General features: G+C 41.9%; 1 protein-coding gene across 1 annotated transcript in view; it reads left to right on the forward strand.

Moving 5' to 3' along the window:
• DNAH6 (dynein axonemal heavy chain 6) overlaps nucleotides 1-19,218 on the forward strand; it is a 174,706-nt gene that overhangs the window by 87,024 nt on the left and 68,464 nt on the right. The window contains exons 38-46 of the mRNA XM_016202528.2: nucleotides 1,871-2,092; nucleotides 2,909-3,056; nucleotides 4,902-5,059; nucleotides 7,001-7,132; nucleotides 7,430-7,601; nucleotides 12,124-12,270; nucleotides 12,782-12,855; nucleotides 14,488-14,642; nucleotides 18,825-19,056. Coding sequence (XP_016058014.2) covers nucleotides 1,871-2,092; nucleotides 2,909-3,056; nucleotides 4,902-5,059; nucleotides 7,001-7,132; nucleotides 7,430-7,601; nucleotides 12,124-12,270; nucleotides 12,782-12,855; nucleotides 14,488-14,642; nucleotides 18,825-19,056 — 1,440 coding nt within the window. The remainder of the gene's footprint in view (nucleotides 1-1,870; nucleotides 2,093-2,908; nucleotides 3,057-4,901; nucleotides 5,060-7,000; nucleotides 7,133-7,429; nucleotides 7,602-12,123; nucleotides 12,271-12,781; nucleotides 12,856-14,487; nucleotides 14,643-18,824; nucleotides 19,057-19,218) is intronic.

Here is a 19,218-nt window from a genome sequence, read left to right on the forward strand (position 1 = left end):
CCAGTGTCCTTTAAAATTACAAGTTACATACAATATATTAATTGATCTTGAAATCAATTGAAAGAGTCACTGTTCGTTTTTAAAAAAGAAATAGCCACTATCACAACTTTTAGTCAACACTATACTGGAGATCCTAGCTAGTGCAATAGGGCAAGAAAAAGAAATAAAACATAAACTTTGGAAAGGAAGAAATAAAAATGTCCTTATTTGCCAGAAACATAAGTGAATAATAGAAATCCTAAAGAATCTACAAACAAATAATTAGAATTAACAAGTAAATTAGCAAGATCATTGGATACAAGGTCCACAGAAAGTTCAAAAAATGAAATTTTAAAGCAATATCATTTTAATAGTAACAAAATAGCAAATACTTAGGAACAAATCTAATGAAAGACTTTTATACTGTAAATTACAAAGCATTGCCAAGAGAAATTTTAAAAGATCTAAATAAATGGAGAGGTAAACTATGTTCATGGAGTAGAATATTCATTATTAAGATGGAGTTCTCTCAGGCAGTTCTGAAAATTCAATTACAAAAGACAATTCCAATTACAAAATCCTGATAGATTTTTATGGAATTTGGCAACCCTATTATAAAACTTATATGAAAATGTAAAAGACCTATAATAATCAAAAGAATCTTAAAAAAGGAAAACAAATTTGGAGGACTTAAATTACATGACTTTGAGAATTTAAGACTATAAGGCAACAATAATTAAGAAAGTGCAGTATTAGTGCAAGGGTAGACAAGTAGGCCAGAGAGATAAACTAGTGACTTAACTCAGAGGAGGCTGCAGGTGTGGCTGATACTGACAGGGAAGGGGAAGAAAGGAGCTTGCTGAGGTGCTGGACATGTCCTATATTGAGATCCAGGGATGGTTACATTGAAATTTACATATGTAAAAACTGTTTGAACTGGATTCTTAAAATCTGATAAAATATATTGTTATACCTCTAAAGCTTTTAAAAAAAAAAAAGGTGTAAATATCACACATGCTTGTACACACACATATGTATGTACTAGGTCACCTTGTCAAACGGATTTCTTACTGAATCGCTGTCAAATAATCTTGAAACAACACTGCTCTGTACAGCTGCCGAAACACAATCTAATCTGAAATGCAATCTAATCATGTCACCCACCTACTTAGAATCCTTTACTGAACTCTTGCTCCAAACTCTACTTTAAAAAGTGAGGCTTTTTATAACCTGGCCCCTGTCTGTGTTCCCTGACTCATCTCTCACTGTGTGCAGTGCTCTCATAGTTCCCAGCACCCATGGCACTTTCCATGGCTTCAGCTTCATGACCTGTTTTCTAAACCTGACCCCTGACCCCTGCTTCCTCATCCGCACCCCATTCCTTCTTTGCCCATCTAACTCTTGTTTGTCCTTCATGTCAGAGCTGTAGCATCACCACCTATTAGAAGCCTTCTTAAATCTTCAACCAACCTGCAAATAGAGATGAGCCATCTCTCCTCTGTGGATGTACTAAAGTCCACTAGAACCTTTTTCCTCCTTGGGTAAAAAGGAATGTCCTTGTGTCTCCCATGTGAATTTCAGGGTCATTGAAGGCAGAGGCTGGGTCTCATTCACTTGACCCCAAGCACAAGCACAGTATTTGTCATAAGTAAGCCCCAGGATGTTGAATTGCATTGAAAATGCTTTACGATGCTAATATGGGGTTTTAATATAATCAATATATCAGATTTTTTTATGCATTGTGTTGCATGATTGTGTTTAAAGAATTAAACTCTGATACTAGAACAACTTTTCTACAAAAAAAAGAAATCCAAATCCATTCATGTTCTATGAATATTTCTATTGCCATGTGTCCATCCTATTGAAAGTGGTGCTTAATTTGATGTTCCAGCTTCCCAGTTCTGGCGATCTGTGGAGCATTTACATGGACTTTGACACCAAACGGCTGGACCCCTGGGAACGAATCATACCCACCTTCAAGTACAGCCGAGATGTTCCGTTTTTTGAAATGCTTGTCCCCACAGTTGACACAGTGCGCTTTGGGTACCTAATGGAAAAACTACTGGCAGTGAGGCATTCGGTATTATTTACTGGGACAACTGGAGTTGGAAAGGTAAGAAACCTTCCTCATACAAGGTCTTTCCAAAAATGAGGGTGTGGTGGACTTAGAATTGTAAGGCCCATAAATAACACATTATTTCTCAAGGAAAATCCCTTTGAATTTTGATTATTTTTTTCAGAATGTCACTATGCTGACCCTCTACTCACCTTGGAAATTACTCCAAAGTTTGCCAGTTTCTAAATAAATCCTTGGTGTCAATACTGTATAAACCAGAGGATCCTGGGGACCAGTGTTTGGTGTTTGGGGGCTTTTATGTTGCATCCTGTGGAATTTCTAGGGCTGCCACTGCACAGGTTAGGGTAGGAGCTGGCCAAGCAGTTTGTGTCCCTAGTAGACTATTGGTGAAGGCCGGTCTATTCCCTCCTGCCCATTTCCTTCTACTTCAAATAGCAACGATGTTTAGAAAAGTAGAATATAGAGGAGAATGCTGATTGTTTGGCTGTCTTGATTTCCAGTGGAGTCGACATAAACAGATTCACTGTTTCCTCTAAATTATTTCTAAAAGAAGTTTGTGCCCTTCCATGATTCTTGCTTTTAAATTGACTTGGATAGTAACCAAGATGTATTTTGGTTTGAAACTAAAATAAAACCTTTTTGCTGAGCTAGAGCTGATTAGAATATTTCTTTGGCTCTAATAAATATAATTCAATGGAATCTCCAGGAAGAGACAGACAGACATTTCAGTCTGGCTTTAACCTCTCTCCTTTTATCCTATTCCTTACCCATTGTACTGAATTATTACTGACAAAGACAGTTGAAAGTTATTATATTGAATGTGAAATCATTAACATTTGTTTAAATTTAAAGTCTGTTATTGCAAAAGGATTGCTAAATAAAATTCAAGAGTCAGCTGGCTATGTTCCTGTTTATCTCAATTTTTCTGCTCAAACTTCATCTGCAAGAACACAAGAGATCATTGAGTCAAAACTGGAAAGGAAAAGAAAAAATATTCTCGGTAAGAATTACCATTTGCATTTGTCTCGCACAAGTTAAGTTAATAAGTCACACAAACAGTGCATGTAATAACATTGCAATTGGATATTTCCTTTGCTTAATTTAATTGTAAAGGTGGTTTCGTTAATGACATTCTCTCCTGTGCTGGTGTATCTAGATAGCTTCCTGTTAACCAGCAGGTAGTTGACTTCTGTCACCATCTTCAACTCACATCTTCAGTCTCTGCTTCTCCATGGCCCTCCGCCTCTCTACTCATCTCTGCTTTCAAACCTGTATTAATGCCCCTTTATTTTAAACAAACAAAACAACCTCTTTATGCCTGAGTGCACTGAGTTCTCTGAACTCAATCAAGAATAAGCATGAAACTTTGTGTGTTTTTTATTTTTAGTGAACACTTTCAGCCAGGCTTGTGGCATCTCCCTCCCCCTCCTTATTAACTGCTTAGATAACTAGCATAACTTTCTGGTCGCTTTGTTATTTTGAGGCTGGTTCAATGTAAAGCTTCCATCCCAAACCCAAGGGAAAGCTCTTCCCCTCCTCTGTCCTAAGCTGGGCTTGTGGCTCAAGGGGCTGGAGGTGAAGAGGGGCGCTGCTGCTCTCGTACCCTTCCCTCCCGCCCTCCAGGAGGCTCTGGTGTGTTGGCATGGGAGAAGAAAGAAAGGACAAGTGTCTTCTCCTCGACTGGTGTTTAGACGGGCCTCTGTGTGGATTGTCCCTGCTTCTCTGGCTGGCGCTAAATGACTCTGCACACTGTGTGGTGGGCTTCCAGGAGCTGGCTCTCTGAGGGGCTTCCAAAAGGGTGGTGCACAAGTCAAGCACTGGCCTCCCTATTGGAAGCTTCCCTAATGTTGAGAACCAGGGTCTCAGCTCCCTCCGTCCCCCCCTCCAGGAGCACATCCTGCAGCCTCTTGCTTCTGGGGTCCACTCGCCCAGCCCACAGCCCTCCCGAGTGGAGTCCTAGCCGGAGCTCAAGCTCCGCTGCCTTCCACATTGCCCGTCACCTAATAGGCCCTGCTCGGTCAAGCTGGGGGACCAGCTCCTTCACTGCCCCCTCTCTCTTCCATTTGTCCTGCTCAGGTAGGCACAGGGCAATGGATGCCAGTCTTTTTTGTGGGGGCCCCAAATCTTACGAACCCCTCCCCACCTCCTGTCCTGTTTCTTGGTTGCCAGGGGCTGGAGGATGGATGGGGACACTGGGTTTGGCTCAGTTACCTTGGCACTGTCATATGCTGGATGCCAGTGTGGGCTGAGTCACCTCCTCGACTTACATGGTTTGCTTTTCTCTGATAACTCATTCTTTTCTTCCTGAAAAGTGTGTATATTGATTTTCTTTGAGTGAAATATGGCCCCGTCCAGCTCCAGTGCTAGATTTCACGTTGATGTGATCCGGATGTTGTTGAATATCTGGCCCTATCTTCCCTGTAGAGGGGGGTAAGATGGCATTTCTATGAAGAAGCCTTTGGAGTTCTGCTTCCTCTTGTGAAAAGAAAATGACCTTCCTCACCCCATGGTCAGGCAACACCATAGTTGGTGAGGGCAGTGGGAGTGGCTGGGAATGGGAAAGGTCAGGACCCGACTAGAGAGCTGGCATCATTGTGCACCTCAGAAAGTGAGGGTGAGGGACCTTCTGACGATGTGGACATGCTGGCAGGGTCCACATCCCCCTGCAGGGGCCCGGAAGGTCTCTCCTCCTGGGTTCAGGAGTCTGCTGGGGGCCCCCTCACTCCTGAGAGAACTGAGCTCATTATGACCTACAGGGTGGTCCTTGAGTGCAAAGCCTTACAAAACTTTGTTTTACATTTTCCAAAGGCAAATCATAATTCTTAAATTCATTTTAATTCCCCAGGAGCACCAAGAAACAAACGTGTTGTGATTTTTGTTGACGACTTAAATATGCCCAGACTGGATCGCTATGGCTCTCAGCCTCCAATTGAATTGCTTCGGCAGTATCAAGATTTTGGTGGATTTTATGACAGAAGCAAACTCTTTTGGAAGGACATACAGGTTATTCTAGGTTTTAAATTACTTCGCATGTTTACATTTAAACAGCAAGGAAATATGGTATATTACAGCGATTTTCAGCCTTTTTCATCTCATGGCACACATAAACTGATTACTGAAGTTCTGTAGCACACCAAAAAATGTTATATTTTTGCCAGCCTGACAAAAAAAATAGGCATAATTTTGGTTGATTTACTAAAATAATAATAATAGTAATTACCTACCCTTTTTGCTCCAAAGTGACATTTTAAAAAATCAGGTGTCTATACTTGTATATAAGGATTTCTGCTACCAAGAATTAACCAATCAGATGCAACCTTATTTTGTGAAGTGACCAATAAGATGCAATCCTATTATATGACCTATATATTTATGGTTCAAAACACCACATTCACACCAGATGGCTATTGTATTGGCTGTTGTCAATTTTTCATTTGACAACTTAAGGGAAAAGAGGTCAGTGCCCCTGATTAAAGAGTCAGGTATTGCATGTTTTAAAAATTCCTGCGGCACACTGGTTGAAAATCTCTGGTCACCATAACAAAGCAACTCAAAGAACAGAAATGTATTTTCTCACCATTCTAGAGGCTGAAAGTTTGAGGTCAAGATGTCATCGGGGTTGGTTTATGCTGAGGCTTCTCTCTTTGGCTTACAGACGGCTGTCTTCTCCCTCTGTCTTCTCATAATCTTCTCTGTATAACCATCTGTGTTCAAATTTCCTCCTCTTATAAGGACACTAGTCATATTGGATTAGGGCTCCATCTCATGACCTCATTTTAAATTAATTACCTCTTTAGACAGCCTATCTCCAAATACAGTCACATTTTGAGATACTGGGCATTAGAGCTTCAATATATGATTGGCCAGGAGTAGGAAGAGAAAGACACAATTTAACCCATGACCTGTGGCTTCAGTGTTTCTTATGTGTAATTCAGTTCATCAGTCCATGTTGAGTTCTTGTCATGCTTGATTCAGGAGATTCATGGACAAGTGAGACAGCTCCCACCTCCCAGAGGGCTCAGCTTTGGAGGGTAGATGGACATGTATTTATAAGACAGGGTGATAAAAAGAGAGGCAGGAGGGAGGCAGAGCTGGGGCGTGGGTTGAGAATGAGACAAGCCTTCCCAGAGAAGGTGAGGTCAGAACATGGTTTTGCAGGCAGAGCATGGCAAAACAAGGCAAGGGAGAGTTTTGCATCTCAGAGGCAGGGCATGTGGAACACCACAGGGGTGAGGAATGTGAGCACCAGAGCAGAGGGGAATGCAGGGGTCCGCCAGGGGGCCATGGTTCCAATGCAGAGGCCATGGTTCCAATAATGAGAAATGTGGATTTATCCTCTAAGTGATGGGGAACCTCTAAAGGAAATGTCATGGAAAGATCTCCCTAGCTACAGGGGAGGGGGGGCTAGAGAGGCGGCAAGACCAGAGGCAACTGCAATATCACGTATTGATCTGTTGATGAAAATGTGATCAGAGGCTCTGAGGAACCTAACCACGTATTTCCGCTAGGAGCAATTATTCAGTGCACGTTAATTCAGTGCTCCTGGTGACTTTATAGAACATGAGTATCACAAATAATGAGAATCGACTATACTTAGTATATGCTGAATGAATATATTTTAACTTAAGATAAAAATTCTTACAATGTTTTAAGATTACATTTTTACATAGAAGTGTTTCTATAAGGCAGGTGAGTGAGCTGAGTGACCTTGAGCAATTTAACTATCCAGGGCCTTTATTTTTTAAAAAATCTAAAATATCGGGTAATAATCATGATCTCTTAGGGTTTTATGAAGATCAAGTGAGAGAATGTGTAGGAAAACGTAATGCAATGCTGTCGGAGGGTAGGTCCTCAAAAATTGTTGGTTCAGAGTCCTACCATTGGAATGGACAGATCTCATCTCTTCCTTTGCTGGGTGACCCAAGTGGATTTCTCCCCGGACAGGATGTGACGATTGTATCAGCCTGTGCACCTCCAGGCGGTGGCCGCAACCCAGTGACCCCCCGCTTCATCCGACACTTCAGCATGCTGTGTCTCCCAATGCCCTCGGAGCACAGTCTGAAACAGATTTTCCAGGTGAGTGTGGATTTAAACTGAGGCCAGAAGGGGAAAAAAAACATATTTGTTCCCAAACCCCCACCATCAAAACAGTCTGTGTTTCTGGAGAGCCCGTCTGTCCTCTCCCTGAGCAGAAACCGGGTAAACACAGGGCCTCTGGTAGCTGATGGGCATGTGCATTACCACCTTCTGCGCTTGTGGTCTCAGAGGTCACTTTAAGGAATGCAGAAAGATTGTCATCACATCTGGAACACTTGAAAGATAAATTTTTGGTGTAAAAAAAGTCTAACTTTCTATATATGTTTCTGGTTCTAGGCCATCTTAAACGGCTTCTTGAGTGACTTCACATCAGATGTCAAGCAAACTGCAACCAACATTGTCGAAGCCGCGGTTGAGATTTATAACAGAATGAGTATTGATCTTCTGCCAACACCGGCCAAGTCCCATTATGTTTTTAACTTAAGGGATTTATCCAAATGTGTGCAAGGTAGTGTATGGACCCCTCATCCTCTGACTTCACCCTCCCTTCGCTTCCAGTCACCACAAATCTCTCGGCAGGATTCTATGTACACAGTTGTGTGTGACCTGCTGGAAATCCCGTTACATGTCCCTGTTCAAGTCACCCGCTACCCCACCCCAGGCTTCCCTCACGCCGCCAACATGACCTCCCATTTCTCGCTCCCAGCCGACAACCCTTTTTGTTTCACTGAGAAAATCGAAGCAATCACACCAGACCTGCCTCATCTCCCAGGCCTCTCAGGCAGCCTGTCCGCCGCCCTTCCTGCGGTGGCTGAGCTGTCCCTGCTCCTCTCAGCCTCTCTCTCTGGCACTGAATCCCAGCCCCTCCTGTCCAGTCAAGGATTTTCTTCGTATAATTTCTGTTTCTTTTCTGCATCATCAGCGTTTCCTCTTCTACTGAATCATTCCACACAGCATGAAAACTGGCCACAGTGCTTCCTATCTTAATAAAAATCCCCTTCATGCACCACATCCCCCCACTGCTACCTCCCCATTTTCTCTTCTCTTTCTAAGAAGACCACTTAGAGTGATCTCGCCTCCCTGTCTCCCTACTTCCTCCAGTCCTGCTCTTTAGTATTCTCCATTTAAGCTTTTATCCTTGACACTGCACTGAACTACTCCTCCCTTCCTCTCTGTCTTGCCCAACCCATCGATCAGTTCTCAGTCTGAACCTTAACCTCTCTGCAATGTCAGGCACAATTCCCCCTCCCTCTCTCGAAGCCCTTTTTTCTCTGACCTACTAGGGCACACACTCTCCTGGGTTCCCTCCTCTCTCACTGGCAGCTGCTGCTCAGTCTCTCTTTTTTTTTAAAGTATGTCTTTATTGATTTCAGAGAGAAGAAGGGAGAGGGAGAGAAAAACATCAGTGATGAGAGGGTTATTGATCAGTTGCTTCCTGCTCGCCCCTTACCGGGGATCCAGCCAGGCAACCGGGGCAAGTGCCCAAACCAGGAATCAAACCAAGATCTCCTGGATCATAGGTTGATGCTCAGTTGCTGAGCCTCGCTGGCCGGGCTGCTCAGTCTCTCTTGATAGCTGTTTCTCTTCCCCCTGATCTCAAAATGTGGGGTGGCCCAGAGCTCTTACTTCAGTCCTATAGGTAATCTCAGTCAACTCTATGGTCTTAAATGCATCTGTTCAGAGATGATACTTGAATGTCTACCTCCAGCTTCCCCCCTCCTCTTAAGTGTCTGATTTTTATATCCAACTCCCTTCTCAATGACCTCACTTAAATATCTAGTTGGGGTTCTTAAACTTGGCAAGTCCGAGTTCTTGCTCTGTGCCTCCTTCCCAGCCACGTGCACCCCGACCCAGATGAGGGGACTGACATTAGTTGCTCCAGCCACAACCCTTGGAACATCTTTGTTCTCATTCCTTGGTGATTCCCAGGCAATCCATCAACATCCCGGATGGCTTTACCTTCAGAACACATCCCAGATGTAACCATTGCTCACCACTCCGTCACTGCCACTCTAGCCCAAACCACGGTCATGCCTCACCAAGATTTCTAACAGTAAGATCCTCCTGTCTGTCTCTGGTCTCCTGCTTCCAGGCTGCCCACTTATCTCCCCTTCAACCCAGCTCTGCCCTGCACACGGCAGTCAGAGGCTCCCAAGGCCGCTTCCCCATCACCTGCCATGGGACCAAGTTCCTGTTAGATCTGGACCCAGCAGCCTCCTGCTTCATTGCCTGCCACTTTCTTCCTGGCTCCTGTCACCTCCTCGCTGCTCCTGAAACAGGGCCTTCCCAGGGACCTCGATACCTCCCTTGGAACGTCCTTACCTCAGATACCCACAGGACGCACTTTTTCTGTTCAAATGTCACCTCCTCCTCTTCCCCTCTATGTTTCCTCATAGCACTTACTACCTGGAATCTTATCTTTAAATATTTATCTACACACATGTTTCTGTTTATGTCTCTTCCAATAGAATGTGAGCTCCATGGGGGCTGTTCAGTTCACCCAGTGCCGAGAATCATGCCTGGCACTGAATGAATGAATGAATGAATGAATGAATGAATGAATGTCATAGAGTGTCAGAACTGAAAGAAGCCTTTTAGAACACCTAGACCAAGTCCTCACCTTATTTTGTGCACAAGGACATCAACTCTTGGTGGCTCAGTGATATTCTCTGTTCCTATCCAGTGCTGACTCCCTGTCCAGTTCTCTTGTTTCTACACCACTCAATATTTTATTCTCAACAAAGATTCAAACAAATTAAAGTGTAAGTATGTCTTAAATATCTATGAAGTAGCATAAATGAAAGCTATCGAGCACTTCCATGTAAAGCAATGACTGGGCTCTCTGAAACCCTGCTCCCTTTTCTTTCCTCATCAGAATCTAATTCATTAACAAACACAGATAAGATCTGCTGTATATTAAAAAGGCAGGGAATGGCCCAGCCAGCCTGGCTCAGCGGTTGAGCATCGACCTAGGATCCAGGAGATTGGGGTTCGATTCCCAGTCAGTTCACATGCCTGGGTTGCGGGCTTGATCCCCAGCAGGGGGTGTGCAGGAGGCAGCCGATCGATGACTCTCATCATTGTTGTTTCAGATCTCTCTCTCCCCCTCCCTTTCTCTCTTTGAAATCAATAAAAAACATATTAAAAATATATAAAAAGGCAGGGAATAAACTAGGAGATAGTGGCTGATGGTAGAAGCTGAGGCTTGGATTTCAGAACCCTGCCCATCCCGTTTGGCCCCCCCTATTGCTCAGTTCTTACCACAGGTTCCTTACCTTCCCAATTCCCCTTCCGATGGCTCTGCAACTCTCTTTTCCTTTTCCTGCCCCATAACATTCCTCCCCTTCAAGAGCCCAGGACTCTTGCAGCTGGCACACGCCATCCTTGCCACAGGATGACCCCGATAACTTGCACTCCTCCGCTAAAAGTTTACCCTCCTGTGTTAGCAGCGTAGTCCTGGGATTCATGAACTAATTTTCCCTCGGAAACATTGGAGCATGGCTTTGTTTCTTTAGTGAATTGCTTGGGACTCACTTCCTGGCCCTCAGACATTGTCTAATCTAGTCATTTATTTATTTGTCATCCTACCCCATTGTCTTTCTAGTCCTACTTTTTAGGTAATTGCTGAGCTTCAAAATTTAGGATGCATTTTATCTCCAACAATGATACATCACCATAAAGTATCAGGAAATCCCATTTTTTAATATCTTTCCCCTTGTCCTCAAATTTTATCATAATGTCCTGGAAATGCCCTTATTTCTACAAGTATTAGCTGAAAATAATTAAATATTTAACCATTTCAAGAGATATATCTCACACACACACACACACACACACAATGGGAGCTGCAAAAAAAAAAAAAAAGTAACATCCGTAGAAATCCCCTGTTATCCCAAAGCAGCATGAATGGTACCAGCCATGTCGTATGGTGCCTTCTGCCAGCTGTGTGTACAGATGTGCATGGTAGGGGCTCCCCCGTTCCCCTCTGCACATTGTGAGAGCCCCATGTGAAGGGTCCCGTGGAGAATGAACACTTCCCGGAGGACTTCTATACACCATTGCTTTTGTTGTACCTTGAAATTATTAGGACTGTTTTTGTAATTACAATTTATACAGGGTGTCCCCCTAAAAATGTATGCATGCTTTGAACGATTATTATAAAGTCAGTGTTTATTAACATACAGTTAGTTCATTTTCAAAATTTAAAAGAATCTCCAGAAATGAGTAATTTCTTGTCAATGCCTGTTTTCAAACTGATGATATTCAGGTCCAGGCACTGCTGATAACGCGAAGCAATGGAATCACAAACGTCAAGAATCATTGCCTTCGGTATTTGTGAGCCCTCAATTCATCAACTGTTGCCGGTGTTGTACCATAAACTTTATCTTTGCTGTACCCCCATAAAAAAAAGTCTAGTGGCATTTTAGGATAAATTTTCTTTGTTCAAAGCTTAGTCCATTATTTCAAATCAGTTAAATCTGAAAAGGAGTGAAAATTAAGTGAGTTTTATCAGCTGTTAAAGTGTGTATACATTTTGGGGGACACCCTATATTACTACAAAGAGTACTCAGAATAATTTGAGTAGAAGCCAAAAGGACCAGGGGAATTTGATGAGACTTGAACACTGGGGAAGAATAAGAGAGGAAATTGATGTTTTGAAAACTGTGAAGGTTGGGGTGGGGGGGAGTTGCTTGATGAAAATATATATTTTAAATTGACACTCCTCGCTTAATGTACTACAGCTGAGTGCAATAATGAGATGAATGTTGCTCACACTGTGAAGTTTGACCACTTCACATGTTCCGGGAAAGAAGCACAAAACAAGAAAAAAAAATGTTTTCAAGTAATGTGTCCCAGTTTTACTTTAAAAAAATGAGGTCACTATTAGTATATGTGTATATCCACTGGGGATGCACCCATTTCTGGTAGCGTGGGGATAAAGTTGGACCTAAGGATCTTCTGGTTCATAAAACTAATACTGTATATTCCACAAATGTAGAATTTTCCTTTTTTCCTTTTCTTAAAAACAGGTATTCTCCAGTGTGATCCAGGAACAATAAGAGAAGGAATACAGATATTTAGACTCTTTTGCCACGAATGTCAGAGAGTCTTCCATGATCGCCTGATTAATAATGAAGACAAGCACTATTTCCATGCTATTTTGACAGAAATGGCCAGTAAGTGTCAATCTTTACTTAGCTGCTTTTTTTTTTTTTTTTTTTTTTTTTTTAGTAGAAAAGCAATTTGGTTTCTATAAAGGAAAATTAAAATGAGCTTAATAGGGTAAAGCAAAGTGAATTTTAGTCATTCCTAAATAAAAGTTTTTTTCGATGCCTCAAATATATAAAATACAAGAAATATTATAAAATTTATTGTATTGAAATACAAGAAGGGTTAATATTTTAAATTCAGTATAGAATTTTAAGTAGAGGAGAAAATGTAGGAGAAACAGCATTTTGTCTGATAAGAAGCCAGGATATTTATAAAGTATTTCTTAGTAATATGTATTCAATATCGATTATTTAATAAAATGCTTATTAATATTAAATATGCTTAATCTTAAATCTGGGAGATTATCAACCAAACTAAAGTGGCAGTATTAATGTGGCTTTCTCTCAGTTTCATTTATACTAATTAAGTCTTCTAAGTAAATAATTTTCTAATATTTTGACTTTGTGTTTTGAATAGACAAACATTTTGGAATTGCAATTGGCCTGGAATATTTTTTGACTAAGCCCATCATATTTGGAGATTTCATTAAGGCAAGTATGTTCTAATGACTTGACTGTATTTGAAGGTTATAATCATATGAATATTACAATGATAAGCCTTACAATTTGAAGATTATAAAGTTCAGGTTCACATTCTACAAGAACTTTGCACCTGTGAAGATTAAAGATCTAGACTAGGGGTCAGCAAACTATGGCCTGTAGGCAAAATCGGCCCTCTGCCCATTTTTGTAGATGAAGTTCTATCGGAACACAGCCACGCAATTGCATTTGACCGTGTTTGATTTATGTGGTTACTTTCACGTTACAAGGAGCATAGAGTAGAAGTAGCAGAGACTATATGGCCTGCAAAGCCTTTCCTATCTGGCCCTTTAGAGAAAAAGATTGCTGACTCCTGATCTAGTTACATTCATTTTTCTAATAGTTTGAATTAGTAAGGAGGTTTAGTCTCTTAACTCAGGACTAGACTCCCCCTGCTATGCTGCATGTACCTGTGCAGGCTCCGCTCAAATGCTTCCAGTAATGGGAAGCTCATTAGTGAGCAGTGTGACTCTCTCCATTTCAGAGTAGCTCTGATTAGCAGCAAAATTGTCCTTGTATTAAGTTCCTCAAGTCTGTCGCCCCAATAGCATCCACATATGGGCCTAAATTTTACCCTCTAGACCTGCCTAGAATAAGCCTGCCATCTAACCACCCTACCTTTGCGGACAGACAGCCGTCTTGTTGGACAAGGGGACTCTTGTGTGGGCTTAGCATTTCCTAGTGTCTGGGGTTGGGAAGAGCCACGTCTCTCTTGTTCACCCTCAATCCCAGCACAGAGCCAGGTACGTAGCGGCTCTCAGTCACTGGCCTTTGTACCATATGTATGCAATCCCTCACCGCTCTCGTAACCCTGACCAATAAAAAAGATAAACAGTTTATTTGTATAAAATATATTTACTTAAATGTTTTATTAAATACAAAGTCTAAAATTTGTTTTCCGATGGTGATTCTGTTTCCAATGTGTTTCCAGTGATGTTATTATCAAGTGGGGGAATGAAGCAAAGGAAAAGACAGGCTGGATTCTTAATGCTTTGCCTACAGACATTTTAATCAAAGTTTCCTAATGAAAATGCCCCCAGGGCAGTTGCTACAGCAAAGATAAGACATCATCAGTAGGTTGAAACAAGACCTCCGTTCCCTATAGTTTATACCACATTTCATTCTCAGGGATTTACTTATTAGGTGACTACTGTATAAAAACTACATATAGTTCTGGCATGATTTTTTATAACCATAACAGTCTGCCATGCATAATGTTCAACTCATTTAGTTTTTCTGACGTCAGCAGTCTAGGAGCAAAATTATGAAACCCCAGAGTAACGTATAGTAAGAAAATTTAAAAATCTATATCTGAGCTACTGTGTGAATTTTATTGCAAACAAAACTGAAGTTCCAATATACCACTTGAAGAAGTTAAAAGAAATGGACTTTCGCTTAGTCACAAAAGTCTGAGTTTCGTTAGTCTCGGTTTCCTTGTTTTGAAAGCTGTCCTAACATATATAAGCAAATGATTAAATAGCAACATAGGGAAAATATTGTTTCCTGCTAAGGTCATGTATGTTATATATATTTCTATATCAGAACTTATTCAACTCATTTCTTCTCCCATAAATCATCTTATAGTTTGGAGCAGATAAGGCTGATCGGATTTATGACGACATTCCCGATATGGAGAAAATTGCAAATGTTCTACAGGACTATCTTGATGATTATAACCTTACAAATCCCAAAGAAGTAAAGCTGGTGTTCTTCCAGGATGCTATAGAACATGTTTCAAGGTATAGTGCTATAAGGTGCCCAGTAGTACATGGTTCTAATTTGTTTTGTATAAAAACGTAAGGATTAAGTTGGGCAGAGCTCTTCCCACAGCCATTAGATAGACTAAGGTCTATAACAAATCTCAGTATAATTTTGATATATTTTAAATAAATATGCATGAACTTCCTATGGAATTCCCCAGGGTTATTATTTTTGCTAAACCTTAATAGATTGTTTTTTTTGTTTGTTTTAAATGTCATGGATCATTACAGAAAAGGGTCTAAGTTGTTCCCGCAGATACGCGTGGGGTATAGCAAGTCTGTTATATGCATGCCTAAAGAAAGAGGAGTTCAAGGTTATAGAAAAACAAGTTGAATGCAGGATCCTAGATTCCATCTGCTTGTGAGCCCGACTCTTACCCATTGCAAGTATCTTTTGAGGGACATCCCTGACACCTAGGTGTCCAGCCTGAATACCTGCAGTCCTTGAAGCACACATCACTTTTTGAAGCGGCTCGTGTCCTGTTGGACAATTCTGTGTCAAAATGACCCTTCGAGGGTGAGTCAAAGTTTGTTCCTTGTGACTCCTGTGAAGCAGGAATAATAATGGCCCTCAGTGTGAGTATAAAACCATGACATGAAGAATCTCATTTAACTGTCCTAACACCTCTCTATGGCTCAGTATCATAATAACCTCTGTACACGTGACTCTCAGAGAATGTTCCAGCGGCCTGTTGCTGTGCGATAAGGCACCAGTGGCTGTGTCCTGGGACTTCTCACGCAGTGCTAGTGAGACAGCACCCGAAGCACCCGGCACCCCTCTGCCTCCAGGTGGACGGTGGCAGCAGCAGGGCCATGTCCGGGCTTCTTACTTGCTGGCTCCGGGCTCCAAAGGCTCGAGCCCCGAAAGAACCTGGCAGAAGCCAAGTGGCCTTGCACAGCTTAGCCTTGCAAGTGACACGGCTTCACTCTGTTAGTCCACAGAGTCATACAGGTCCTCCCAGGTTCTCAAGAGGGTCAGAGACTTTCTCTCTTTTTTTTTAACCCTCACCCTAGAATATTTTTTTCCCATCGCTTTTCAGAGAGAGTGGAAGGGAGAGAGAGAGAAACATCGATGGGAGAGAGACGCATCGGTTAGGGGGATCGAGCCTGCAACTGAGATACATGCCCTTGACCGTAATGGAACCCAAGACCCACCCATCCACAGGCCACACTCTGTCTACTGAGCCAAATGTCTAGGGCACAGAGACCATCTCTTGATAGGGCCAAAGAGCAAGTAGGACCAGAAACATTTTGCAGCTATATTTGGACAAAACCCTGTGCCACCGAGAATCCAGGTGAATTGTCCAAAATCCGCTAGCTGGTGAGTGCTGGGGGGGATGGCAGCCAGTGGTTTGACTAACTCTGCCGCACATACCTCCACCCAAAATGCATCAACTCTTTTTTGTAACAATCCTCCGTATTTAAAGAGGATTACCAGGCTCCTCTGAGCTTTGTCTTCTCCAGGCATAATTACTAGTGCCTGGTAGAAACTATTTCCACCTTTCAACACACTAAGCAATTTATAACTTTTCAGTATTCCACTTAAAATGTGATACCAGATTGATGTACTATTCTGTGGAGTAAGCAGTGTAAAATGTGTGAGGACAGGTTTCCCATGGCCTACCACTACGGCAAGATTTTAATGGCTTTCTTTTCTTCCCTTGTCAACTACATTTTAATGTTGGACCTTGTTAATGTTGGACAGTTAAATCCCCAGGATTTTTTTTTAATAAACCATAAACCAAGTCTTTCACCTTTCCTATATTTCTGCAATTCAATTAACTCTAATTCAAGGATGTATGTTTGTCACAGCTCAAGTGTTATACAATAGTTTGTCATTGGATTATCAGGACATCACTGGCTTCTAATCTGTCCCTCTCCCAACATACCCACAAACTGTGTCCTAACAACTTTTGTTCCCATAGCTCAGGTAGGCCCTAAGCCTGAAAAGGAAAACATAATGGCAGCACTCTGGTCTGAGAAACTTCCTGGAGCACAGGCCAGATGATAGGCAAAGTCAGCTTAACTGTATTTATAATCTTTCTTCTTTTGTGAAAGGGAATCACCAGGCTACTCAAGGTTAGCTTAAAATACTGCAGGAGGAAATGAAAAACCATTTGTAGAATGGGGGAGATTTGGTTTTCAGATACACGAAGGACTGCCATGTGAAACCATGTAGACCTGTCCTCTATTTTTCTAGAGAGGATCAGTAGTTAGGAATTAGAGGCAACAAATATCTATTTGTTGTAGGAGCTTTTAAACACCCACTGCTGATTAGCAATTTGTTGTTAGAGCCTTTAAACTTGCGAACATGAGTTATGGGGCAAATACTAAACATTCAGTAATTCAGCAGATACTACATTTATATTTGTTGGTGACATTTTAGTTGGTTTTCTTCCCCCCCCCCCCCCCCCGAAGGATAACTGGATAAAAACTTTCCCAGCTGAGAAAAATATTTCTTTACTTAAGGCTTGTGCTTTCAAAGGGCAATTTGCACCAGGCCATTAAATGCCCCCAAAGTTGTCACCACATTGCAAGGATGATAGAACAGATCTCTCTATTAAAATATAAGGCACTGATCGATGATTCTCTCTCATCATTGATGCTTCCATCTCTTTCTTTCTCTCCCTTCCTCTCTCTGAAATCAATAAAGATATATTAAAAATAAAAATGATAAAGTTATGGTGGGATATTTGGGATAACCCAATCTGAGATTTTAGATAATGGCGATAATAATTTTTTAAAAGAGAAATTGTTTTTACATTTGTATCTTCTTTGAAAGAAGAATTTACTGACATTATCATTACTTTTTTATCATCGTAATCATAGCATATGGACTTGACTCTCATACACATACTGCTCACTTACATACTGACACCCTTTCCCCCTTCTTGAGTTTTTTATTTTACTCATACTTTTCTGTATATCTTTAAGGAATCTTTTAGGAAGGGTTGGCAGGTGGCTTACTCTCTGAGCAATAACATGATAGCTTTCCTTCTGTAACTTTGTGTTATCGAGTGACATCTCGTAAAATAGATGCCTGAGGTCAGCCTAAAATTACTTGTCCCTTTGGGAGTAATCTATTACATCTGCTTTTTAGATGGTTACAAACTTTTCAGTTATGTCTAAAATATAGATTTCTACTTCATATATGTCAACATATATGAAATAGATACATATATTCCTATGTACATACACCTTTACACACATATTTTATTTTATATTCATGTATCTCCTAGAAAATATTTAGTGTTTTGACTCCCCTCTTTATTGTTTGTTGTGGGGGGTTTTTCTGACCCTCAGTGACGTCTTCCCATCTGTAGGGTCAGCTCTGATGGCTTTTTCTTTTATTTCAGTCACTATAGTATGAGTTCTGTTCCCTCTTCTCTTTCCTTTTGCAATTCCTCTTGTGTGGCTGCTGGGATCCCATTTGTTTCTCCCAGATCTGTCCTCATCTTCCGTTTTCTCTTGTCATTCAAATGTCATTGTCTTTTTTCTCTGAGTTCTGGGTAAAGCCCTGGAGTTTGTCTTCTACTTCACCTGTTCAGTTTTCTGCGGCGGCCTCTTTGTGAGGCCCATCTTCCACTAAGGTTTTCAGTTTGGTGGTCAGACACTTTCATCGACAATATTTTTTCTAAACTCAGATTTTGTTTCCTTTTCTGGGTGCTCACTTTAATATCACGGTTGCAGTGCTTTTTAAATTCTTGTTAACATGAATCAGAAAATTTCTAAAGTTTTGTCGCTATCTTACAGCAAATGCATTTCAGATTTTTCGCTTGGTCTCGCCTCCTGAGCTGCAGTGTGTTTTCTCGGTCCAGTGATATTTCTGCATACTCATCCTTATGAAAGGAGACTTGGACTTGTCAATAGAATGGTTACCACAATAGTGGCCTGGGTCAGCCAGGTTCTTGACAACTTCTCCACATCTTGAAGAAGGGAAAAGAGATTTTACTTTGCTCTGAATCTGCGTGCCCAAGGCCAGCAGCCTGTAGGAAACGGGGGAGAGGTGGATATAAGGGAAGCCCTTGCCTCCCAGCCCCGAGCCTCAGACACCCCTGCCCTTCCCTGCGGCCCTTGCTCGGGGTGCGCTCGGCTGGCCACCAGCCTGGCTCGCTGGGGCAGGCCTCCAAGAACAAGCGACACTCTCTCTGCTTCCCGCAGGATCGCCCGCATGATCCGTCAGGAAAGAGGCAACGCCCTGCTCGTTGGCGTCGGGGGCACCGGGAAGCAGTCTCTGACCAGGCTCGCAGCCCACATATGTGGCTACAGATGTTTCCAGATTGAACTGAGCCGGGGGTATAACTATGAAAGTTTTCACGAAGACCTGAGGAAGCTGTACAGACTGGCTGGCGTGGAGGACAGGAACATGGTTTTCCTCTTCACGGACACACAGGTACATCCGGCAGGGTCCCAGGTGTGACAACAGGAGTGTTACAGTCACGTATGTGCTCGGATAGTTAGACGGTGCAGTTCAGGGACTGTTCCCTCTGGTAACAAATTTCTTGGATCTTGTAAAAGACTTTTATAGCACATTTTTTATTTATTTTACCAACTG

The sequence above is a fragment of the Miniopterus natalensis genome, chromosome 13, assembly GCF_054644295.1.
Source record: "Miniopterus natalensis isolate mMinNat1 chromosome 13, mMinNat1.hap1, whole genome shotgun sequence".
Classification (NCBI taxonomy): Eukaryota; Metazoa; Chordata; class Mammalia; order Chiroptera; family Miniopteridae; genus Miniopterus; species Miniopterus natalensis.